The following is a 10,740-nucleotide window of genomic DNA, read 5'->3' on the forward strand; positions in this document are numbered from 1 at the left end:
AAATGAACACACTGGATCTGAGCTCGGTTTTGTCTTGCGTGTGTGTGTGTGTGTGTGTGTGTGTGTGTGTGTGTGTGTGTGTGTGAGGGTGCATGGTGTGTGTGTGTGTGTGTGTGTGTGTGAGGGTGCATGCGGGTGTGTGTGTGTGTGTGTGTGTGTGTGTGTGTGTGTGTGTGTGTGCCAAGTCCATGTCTGTGAGTGAGTTAGTGCCCAAGGGTATGGGGTCAGACACCTGGGACAGGGCTCCAGTAGGCCCTTGATCCCCAAGCTCAAGTGCTGCGTGAGTCAGACTAAAGGCATCTCAGCCCTGGGTAAGAGCTGGGGCCTGCTCAGCCTCCACTATGAGATCACCCACTACAGACAAACAGACACGCAGGCAGGCAGGCAGGCAGGCAGGCAGGCAGGCAGGCAGGCAGGCAAGCAGGCAGGCAGACACACAGACAGACAGGCAGACAGACAGACAGACAGACAGGCAGGCAGACAGGCAGTCAGTCAGGCAGGCAGGCAGACAGACAGGCAGGCATGGAGGAGGGAGGGAGGGAGGGAGGCAGGCAAACATGCAGGCAAACAGACAGACAGACTTACAGGCAGACATACAGGCAGGCAGACAGGTAGTCAGTCAGGCAGACAGGCAGACAGACAGACACAGACAGACAGACACACACAGACAGACAGACAGACATGCATACACAAGAATATTCTTATAAGGGAAACATCTACTTCCTACTTCTAGTTCCTATTTTTTAGACAAACAACAATACAACCCTCCCCCCTCAGTCTCTCCTCTACCCTGCCTGCCATTAATATTTAACAATCCCACATGCATAATTCTGGGAATAAACACACGCACGCCCCCACCGATACCGTATGACAATCCTTTTGTCTAACTTGCAAACACACACTAAGGAACTATGGAACACCCCCCCCCCCCCCCCACCAATCAATCTCATTCATTTTAGAGCAGTAGAGCAGTTTGATATTGACATCCTGAGTCCTGACCAACAGTGGGTTCAAGTAGAGAGTACAGTACAAGTACAGTAAATCGGAGGTAGGTGCACATTTGAATACAGTGAGTGAACGAAGAACACAAAGATGACTTAACAGGAACAACACATAACAATGCAACACGTTATAGTGTGTTGTTGATTTGTTTGATTGTGATTGTCGTTGAACGTGGAGCAAAGATTCCAAAGCCTTTCACTCTATCGATCACTGTCGCTGTAGTAGGCTACGTGACAAATCGTGAGCTTAGAATTATAAGGTTCTATCTCCATTTTTGTTAAAATTGAGTTTTTTACATAATCAGATCCATTAGGTGTTTATTAATGCCTGTGTGGTGTTATTTTTTAAAATGTTGACATTTTTGACTTAGTAATTCATAAAATACAAGGTTCCATCTCACAAAACATAATGGAATGTAAAAACTTTGACGCTCAATATCTCAGAACTACCCTAAACGGAGATAGAACCTTATAATTCTAACTACTATTTGATTTGGTCTGATTTGAAAGAGGACAGGAGAGACAAAGCTTGAGATACGTCACATGAGAGATGGAGACACGGACAGCAGCGACTCACCGTCTTCCCGGTGGACCTCTCCACCGCCCTCTTCACCTTCCCGTAGGTGCCCTTCCCCAGGGTCTCCATCACCTCGTAGCGGTGTCTCAGGTTGTGCTTGTGCTGGTGCGTCTTCACTTCCCCCGGGGAGGAGGAGGAGGAGGTCTGTCCCGCCGCCACGGAGCCACTCTCCTCGGCGTGGCGTCGCCTCTTGTCCCCGCCGCCGGACAGGCGACAGCTGCCGTCCAGGGTGGTCGCCGGTGTCTCCTCCTCGCCGGTGTCGCTGTCCCCCCGCAGGCTCTCCAGCTCGGACCGGTCGCTCGTCGTCATCACGCTGCTGTCACCGCGGGCCTGGCGCCTGCCCATCCTTCCTATTCTCGAACAATCTCAAAAATCAATGAAAACCGTTAAGGATTTCCCCAAAATCATATTCATAAGCATTATGAATTCATAACTCGGTAATATCCTGCGCGCAGTTGCGCACCTGTCGCACGCCTGTAGCGAATATAATGATCGGAGTCGGTGGCCCCCCCGAAAGATTCCCAAAGCCAGTAGCTAGAGAGCCTTCTGAACACTGTTGATAGGACGCCCCCCCGACCCGACAATAATACTCCGTTTGTTTTGTCTATCGTGCAAGCAAGCAAATCGCTGCCCTCTAAAGGGCTTAAGTAGCAAATGATTTAGTCCCGAATGAGAGGAGAATGTCATTCGGGATAAACCCTGACAATGCTGCCTCTGTCCTGGTCAGACGCGCGACGTCCCGTCGGAGTTCCATGTCGCGCATCGGAGCTAAATGCCGCTGGAACTGTGTTCACGCCTTCACGCCTTCTCTCTCTCTCTCTCTCTCTCTCTCTCTCTCTCTCCATTCTCCTCCTCCTCTCTCTCTCTCTCTCCATTCTCCTCCTCCTCTCTCTCTCTCTCTCCCTCTCTCTCTCTCTCTCTCTCTCTCCATTCTCTCTCTCTCCATTCTCCTCCTCCTCTCTCTCTCTCTCTCTCTCCCTCTCTCTCTCTCTCTCCATTCTCTCTCTCTCCATTCTCCTCCTCCTCTCTCTCTCTCTCTTTCTCTCTCTCTCCATTCTCCCCCTCCTCTCTCTCTCTCTCTCTCTCTCTCTCTCTCTCTCTCTCTCTCTCTCTCTCTCTCTCTCTCTCTCTCTCTCTCTCTCTCTCTCTCCTTCCTCTTCCTCTCTGTGAAAGAAACACAACACATCAGCAGCGAGGTCCACATGGAGGCTATTCCACGAACGTTGATTAGTATATCGGCGATAACAAAATAAATCAGGCGATCAGGCAACTCGGGATTGGAATTCAAGCCTCAGGTGATTCCTCGAACGAGGATCAGGCTTAGAAATCCTCGATATGGGCACGTAGTAGCCCCGAAGAGTCGATCTGTCGAAATGAAGATACTCCACTGTGCAGGGGTCCTACTTTTGCGCAGCATTCCGACTTATTGATCTTTATGAAGACGGAAAAATAAGATGTAAAATAGTGCAATACTGCCGCAATTAACAAGGCGAGGGAAATGGTTTGGCAATAAATTGCTGACCGATTAAATGCGTAGGTCATACTAGCCCCAGTTATTGTCATATGTTCATATTTTAATAAATGAATATTTACTACTGTGGTGATATGAGCAGCAGGCTACAACCCGTAGTGGCATCGACCGCTGCCATAGTATTTATTTTAAGACGGTGGTTCAGTTTTTTTACTGCATTTCGTTGTCTGAATCTAATCTAAAATCTAATCTAAAAAAGTATGTAGGCTATACAATTATGGTGCAGGCTAATTTACAAGAACTGACACGATTACAATGGTGTTTGAAGCCTTCCTGAGTAGTAAATGATGTTCTTCTAACTGGACGTCAACCCCGCCCCTTTCCAAGATGGTGGAATTGTTTGGAGCTCTCTGATATAACTCTTAAAAATACTTAAAACGAAGGAAAAATGCCACCAAAGCTGAATAAACAAAATGCCATGGAAGAAGAAATGGAGGAAATCAGAAAGTCCCTGAACTTTATGTCAGAGGAGATAAGCAAAGTTGCCAAACAACAAACCAAACTTATGGAACTAATGGATGAGGTGAAACAACTGAAAACGCTTATCAAGGAAAAGGATAAAAAGATTGATGATCTAGAGAAAAGAATCGACGACATTGAACAATATTCACAAATGGAAGACTTGGTGATAACCGGACTGGAGACCAAGCACCAAACATATGCCAGGGCGGCGTCAGGCACAGCAACAAAACACCCTGGATTTGGCATAGATAATTTTTTCTTATGATTACTGATGGATAGATGATTCACTTAGACAGATATATCTATTGTAAATCGATTTGCATGAAGGCTTCGGTTAAATGTAAAAAAAAAAAAACGTAACTTAAATCAAATAATCTCGCATAGTGGAACAGGCCCATGGTCCCGGGGTGGGTGGAGTTAGGACCAGACCTGCCAGCTGTCATAGCCAGGCAACAGGCACGCTCGTCACACTCATTTAGCATCCGTAGAATAATAATAATAATAATAATAATAATAATAATAATAATAATAATAATAATACATGCTATTTAGATGACGTTTTCTATCCAAAGCGTCCTACGTTGCAGTGAAAGCATACATGTTTCAGTATATACATAGTGACAGACAGGCAACAGGCAGACCCGTCACACTCATTTAGCATCCGTTGAATAATAATAATAATAATAATAATAATACATTAAGCCATTTGACGTTTTCTATCCAAAGCGAAATACATTGCAGTGAAAGCACAAAACATTTTTCAGTATGCATGGTCCCAACAGGAATCGCACCCACAACCTGAGGGTTGTTAGCACCAGGCCCTGCCAGCTGAACCCCAGGGGGCCACACGTGGTGTTTCCGGAGGGCTATTCCTGACCAGGCCAGGCCTTCGGAGGGAACACGGAAGGAATGCTGGGAACGTGAGCAGCATCTGCGTCTGCTGTCATCCTTCTGGCATTAGCCTACCACTTCAATCGGTCTTTGTTTGTTTTCGGGTTTCAGGGAAGGCACACAGAAAAATAAACGATTATAGGCTACAAAAAGATTTTGTATTGATATATATAGGCCAATATATAAAATAAAATAATTTGAGGAGATGAGTGCAGATCGAGAAAGAGGTGGGAGAATAGTTGAAGTACATCGTTTTTTTTATTATTCAAGTAGCTGTAGGCCTAAAAGTGAATGTACAATGCCAAAGTATGTATAGTGTTCATTAAGTACGGTAGATAGATAAATGTAAAATGCCAAAGTATGTATAGTGTTCATTAAGTACGGTAGATAGATAAATGTACAATGCCAAAGTATTCATAGTATTCATAAAGTACATAGATAAATGTACAATGTCAAATACATTGAAATAAAAAGGTGCAGTAACAACCTACGGTTTCATTATCATTAAGTGGCAGCTTATGGATAGATGGATTTCAACACTTTCATTTCTATTAAGTCATTTTGTTGACAGTCATACACACGGTGACCATACTTTTAAACAACTCTCCTTTCATCTGAAGGCAGCCAGTGGTAGTGTATTTTTCCCATGTACCCATCCAGGTCCAGAAGATCAATCAAGATGGAGCCTCCATGTAGGAGGATGAGGTCTCCCACACACCATAGTCAGTGTTGCTCTGCCCCCCCAACCTCCTGGAGGAGGTCCCTCTGTGCTAGGGGTCAGAGTTGGGGGTTGAGAGGTCGCGGGGGTTGAGGTTGGCGACCAGGCAGACGTCGTAGCTGTCGGGCATGGCCGCGCGGCGCTCCACCACCGTCCAGACGTTGTCCTGAGCCGGGTCCAGCTCCAGAATCTCCTTGGTGATGATCTCATGCCGGCCTGGAGGGAGTCAGAGACGGTGTTCTCAGCGCACACTCTGGTCATGTGACACACTCTGGTCATGTGACACACTCTGGTCATGTGACATTCACTTTCTGGCTGATACTTAGACATTACCGTGTCATAATATGACTCAATATCTCGGACGTAAACAAACGTAGAAGATAGATTCAAGTTGCTCTGACCGAGTCTCGCACAGGTGACCTCTGACCTTGCCAACACCTTGAGGAGTTACCATCTCTACTGGGTTACACGTACCTGCGCCCTTGTAGTAGCCACAGAGGTACAGCCTGCCCTCCACCACCCCTACATTGGAGGCGAAGGTTCGGAGGGAGAGGAGGCGGGACGGCAGCGTTGGCCCCGCCCTCCAGGTGTCAGTCCCTGGGTTGTAGATCTCCACCGAGCACAGGCAGCGACGTGATTGGCCGCGGTCATCCCCCTCACAGCCAATACCTCCTGGTACACAAACACATGCACACAAATGTTCAGCGATGAACTCTGGCACAACAGTCAGTTTCACTATGACCCTTTCTATTTTATATTCTATTTTCTATTTATGGCCTTTCAACTGAAACTGGTCTCCTCTCTGTGGTCCAACACCCCTACACACCTTACAACAAACGCCTGCATACTAGAATAAACATGAAAGTAACCAACACATAGCAGACCACTGCTACTGAAGACCCATCTCTTCAGGCTACATCTTAACTGCTCATCCTGAGACATCTACTACTCCCCCGCACTGTGTCTCCAGAGACACCTGCTTCCCCCCCCCTATACCGTTTCTTCTAAGATTTCTACTACCCTGTGTACTGTTTCTCCAGTCTACTAAAAACAAAATCTCTCTATATATATATATTATTCTATCACGACGACTGCAATGGCCACTAGCCTGATGATTCACTTACTTACTTAGTCAAACGTAGCGATTGTAAGTCGCTTTGGAACAAGGCGTCTGCTGCTAAATGCCAGAAAATGTAAAAAATGTAATACTGAAATATCCTTTGGCAGCTGTGGTCATGACTGTGTGGATTGTGTCATTAGGTCGTAGAGCCTCTGATTGGCTGAGCCCGGTGTGTGAGCCTCTGATTGGCTGAGCCCGGTGTGTGTGGCGTCTCACCCAGGACGTAGATCTCTCCGTTGAGCACGGCCACGCCACAGCGGTACCTGGAGTACTTCAGGCTGCTGCACTCAGACCACTGGTCCTTACCCGGGTCGAACTGGAACACACGACCACTCAGCTTGTCTGGCTCCTCATCTGGCACACACTGGAGGGGGAGGGGGAGATGGAGGGAGGGAGGGAGGGAGGGGGAGATGGAGGGAGGGCAGGAGGGGGAGGTGGAGGGGAGGTGGGGGGAGGTGGAGGGGAGGTGGGGGGAGGGGAGGGAGGTAGAGGGAGGGCAGGGGAGTTGGAGGGATGGCAGGAGGGGGAGGTGGAGGAAGGGCAGGGGAGGGAGATGGGGAAGGGCAGGGGAGGGAGGGCAGGAGGCGGAGATGGAGGGAGGGAGGGCAGGAGGGAGGTGGAGGGAGGGCAGGGGAGGGAAGGCAGGAGGGGGAGGGCAGAATAGAGAGATGGGGGAATGCAGGGGAGGGAGGTGGAAGGAGGGGAGGGGAGGGAGGGCAGGAGGTGGAAGCGGATTGGGGGCAGGGAAGGGTAGGGGAGGGAAGGATTGAAGTGGTTGGGGGGGAAATTAGGTACTTTATATCCACTGTATGAATTTCTGTCTGAATACTATTTCATCGATTCATTCATTCATTGCCTGACTGATTGATTGACAGCCCTGCTCACCTGTGGCGTCCAGCCCCCCAGCACGTAGAGGCGGTCCTTCAGGCTGACGGTGCAGTGGCAGGCCAACGGGAGGGGCAGGGGGGCGAAGGTGAGCCAGCTGCCCCCCCTCCTCAGGCTCCACCTCTCCACGCTGGCGGTGATGACGTAATGGTTCTGCACCTTCATCTGGCCGCCCAGCAGGTACAGGTTGTCGCCTAGCAACCCCAGGGAGTACATGTCCCTGTAGGGGGCGCAGCAGAGCCCGTTCCAACCGCCCTCCACCGAGCGGTCGTACCTGAGGAACAGGTAGAGAGGGACAGGTAGAGAGGGGCAGGTAGAGAGAGACAGGTAGAGAGGGGCAGGTAGAGAGGGGCAGGTAGAGAGGGACAGGTAGAGAGGGACAGGTAGAGAGGGGCAGGTAGAGAGGGACAGGTAGAGAGAGACAGGAAGTGAGGGACAGGTAGAGAGGGACAGGTAGAGAGGGACAGGTAGAGAGGGACAGGTAGAGAGGGACAGGTAGAGAGGGACAGGAAGAGAGGGACAGGTAGAGAGAGACAGGAAGAGAGGGACAGGTAGAGAGGGACAGGTAGAGAGGGACAGGTAGAGAGAGACAGGAAGAGAGGGACAGGAAGAGAGAGACAGGAAGAGAGGGACAGGTAGAGAGGGACAGGTAGAGAGGGACAGGTAGAGAGGGACAGGAAGAGAGGGACAGGTAGAGAGGGACAGGTAGAGAGGGGCAGGTAGAGAGAGACAGGAAGAGAGGGACAGATAGAGAGGGAGGAACAGGAAGATAGGGACAGGTATTGGTAAATGGACTGTCTTATGTAGCGCCTTATTCCAAAGCACTTTTTACAACGGCCTCTCATTCACCCATTCACACACACATTCACACACCGATGGCGGCAAGCTACCATGCAAGGCGCTGGCCCGCTCGTTGGGAGCAATTTGGGGTTCAGTGTCTTGCCCAAGGACACCTCGACATGTGGCCAGCCGGGGTTTGAACCGCCGGTCTGTCGACCTTGCAATCATTAGATGCTGCCTCTACCTCCTGCACCACAGCCGCCCCAGAACAGGTAGGTTCACGTTCTTGCTGAAGTGAGGCATTTTAAACGCATCGCCAGAGTGAAGGCATTGTTATTATAAACTGGGCATGATGATTTTCGATTCAGAAGGTCTCACACACACAGACAGACAGACAGACACACCCCCCCCGCCCCCCACCTGTATATCTCGAGCCTCTTGGCCCTGTGTTCGTCCTCCGTCTCCATGGCGACAACAATGCCGTTGTCCCGGGTTACCACCCCCGCCGTGACGGCCCCCGGCCCGGGCGTCTTCACTGGGGTGGGGATGTGGTACGTCCGTCTGGCCTGGGGGGCGAAGCAGAAGCTGAGGTGTTGGCCCCCGTGCCCCCCCCCCACCCCCTCGTCGGCCCCGCCCAGGCAGAGCAGCAGGTCGGCGGTCTCCATGCCGTAGCGGAGGGGGGGGCGCGGGGGCGCGGCCTGGGGGGAGAGGCCGGCGGTCTGGAGGGCCGCGTCGATCATACCAAAGCATTCAGCGTCCCGGAGTAAGAACTGCAACACACACACACACACACACACACACACACACACACACACACACACACACACACACACACACACTGGTTAGATAGGCTAGTATCAGATAGCATCAGATAGCATAAGCTAACATCAGTTAGAAGGTTTAGCTGTTTAGTATTGTTTTTGTTGTGAAACACTTTGTGACATTGTCTATGTAAAAAGTGTGATACAAATACATTTGATTTATTGTTTGAAATGTTTGGAATACTCATAAAATAAAATTATAAAATATTAAAATGTTTAGATTACTCATAAAATTAAATAATAGAATATTCCAATATTTGGAATACTCATAGCGACATGGAGTCCAGACCAGCTTTGAAGCTGACCAAACTCTCTCTCTCTGACTGTGGTCGATGTTTCTCTCTCTGACTGTGGTCGATGTTTCTCTCTCTGACTGTGGTCGATGTTTCTCTCTCTGACTGTGGTCGATGTTGACCAAAGTCTCTCTCTCTCTCTCTTCCTTTCTCTCTCTCTCTCTCTCTCTCTCTCTCTCTCTCTCTCTCTCTCTCTCTCCCTCTCTCCCTCTCTCTTCCTTTCTCTCTCTCTCCCTCTCCCTCTCTCTCTCTCTCTCTCTCTCTCTCTCTCTCTCTCTGACTGTGGTCAATGTTTCTCTCTCTGACTGTGGTCAATGTTTCTCTCTCTGACTGTGGTCGATGTTGACCAAACTCTCTCTCTCTATCTCTCCCCCTCTCTCTCTCCCTCTCTCTCTCTGTCTCTCTGTCTCTCTCTCTCTGTCTCTCTCTCTCTGACCGTGGTATACGTGGTCACGTTACGCACCGGGTTTCTCCTCCTGGCCCTGCGGAGGAACCCAGGGTCCACCAGCTCCAGCCGTACCCGCCTGAGGAGCTCCACGGCCTGGGCCTCTCTCTGGGCGTCCCCCCGCCGCCGCTCCACCCAGCGCAGCACCAGCTCCAGAACGCTCTCCTCCTGGGCCACGTTCAGGTCGTCTGAGCCCAGCAGGGAGCCCAGCCGCTGGGCATCCAGGTCCAGCACCTCCTCCTCCTGACACACCTGGAGGTGGGGGGAGAGGGGGGAAGAGGGGGAGAGGGGGAGGGAGGGAGAGAGGGAAGGGGGGGAGAGAGAGGGGAAGGAGGGAGAGGGAGGGAGATGGAGGGAGAGGGAAGGAGGGGGAGAGAGGGAGGGGAGAGAGGGTAGAGAGAGAGGGAGGGAGAGAGAGAGAGGTCAAAGAGAGTTTAAAAAAGAAAGGGAGAAAGCAATGAGGGAGGTATGAAAAGAGGAAGGATGCAGAGAATGTAGAGGAAAGAAAGGATTTAGAGGAGGGAGAACATGAAGTGAAATATGGAGAGATGAGAGAGATGGAAAAAGAGAGATGAGGGAGATGGAAATAAAGATTGGAGGCAAAAATGTAATTCATATGAACATCCCAAACATTAGAACGCTATTAGACTCTTCTAATGCTAGACATCACTGCCCTCTAGTGGTGGAATGTGAGAATGTACAATTAAGACAGAATGAATGAAAGTGCTGAAGACGTTCTGCCTCTGTTCTGTCACGCTCTGGACCGGCCCACCTGAGAGAAGTGGCAGCAGACGTATCTGAGGGCGGTGTCAGCCAGGTCGACGGCCCCCAGGTCCCTGGCCCAGTGGTACAGCCCAACACAGTTAGAGGCGTCCATGCCAGCCTCCATGTAGCTCTGACACAGCCTGCAGGACAGATGATGATAACATGTAACTCTGACAGCCTGGAGGACAGATCATTAGTTCAAGTTCAGGTTTATCTGTCATTACATCATATACTAATTAATGGGTCCTATTTTGGGGGTCCTTGGTAACAACCCAAGATGCTCCCAACAAGCCTGTAAATAAGAGTAACCCATAATGTTTCCATGGAGAGAGAGAGAGAGAGAGAGAGAGAGTGAGAGAGAGAGAGAAAGAGAGAGAGGGAGAGGGGGGGGGCGATAGAGAGGGAGATGGAGAGATAGGGAGACAGAGGGTGAATCCCAATTCACCACTCC

General features: G+C 50.1%; 1 protein-coding gene across 1 annotated transcript; it reads right to left on the minus strand.

Moving 5' to 3' along the window:
- Positions 1-5,232: 5,232 nt before the first annotated feature.
- On the minus strand, positions 5,233-10,429 carry LOC308175555 (kelch repeat and BTB domain-containing protein 12-like; the record flags this gene model as incomplete). Its single annotated transcript, XM_080551199.1, has 7 exons — positions 5,233-5,396; positions 5,655-5,852; positions 6,517-6,664; positions 7,186-7,459; positions 8,386-8,735; positions 9,543-9,776; positions 10,297-10,429. Coding segments are annotated over 7 exons (1,501 nt in total), but the record flags the coding sequence as incomplete, so codon positions are not given.
- Positions 10,430-10,740: the final 311 nt, after the last annotated feature.

This window comes from Nansenia antarctica (genome assembly GCF_963989245.1).
Source record: "Nansenia antarctica genome assembly, contig: SCAFFOLD_1029, whole genome shotgun sequence".
Lineage (NCBI taxonomy): Eukaryota > Metazoa > Chordata > Actinopteri > Argentiniformes > Microstomatidae > Nansenia > Nansenia antarctica.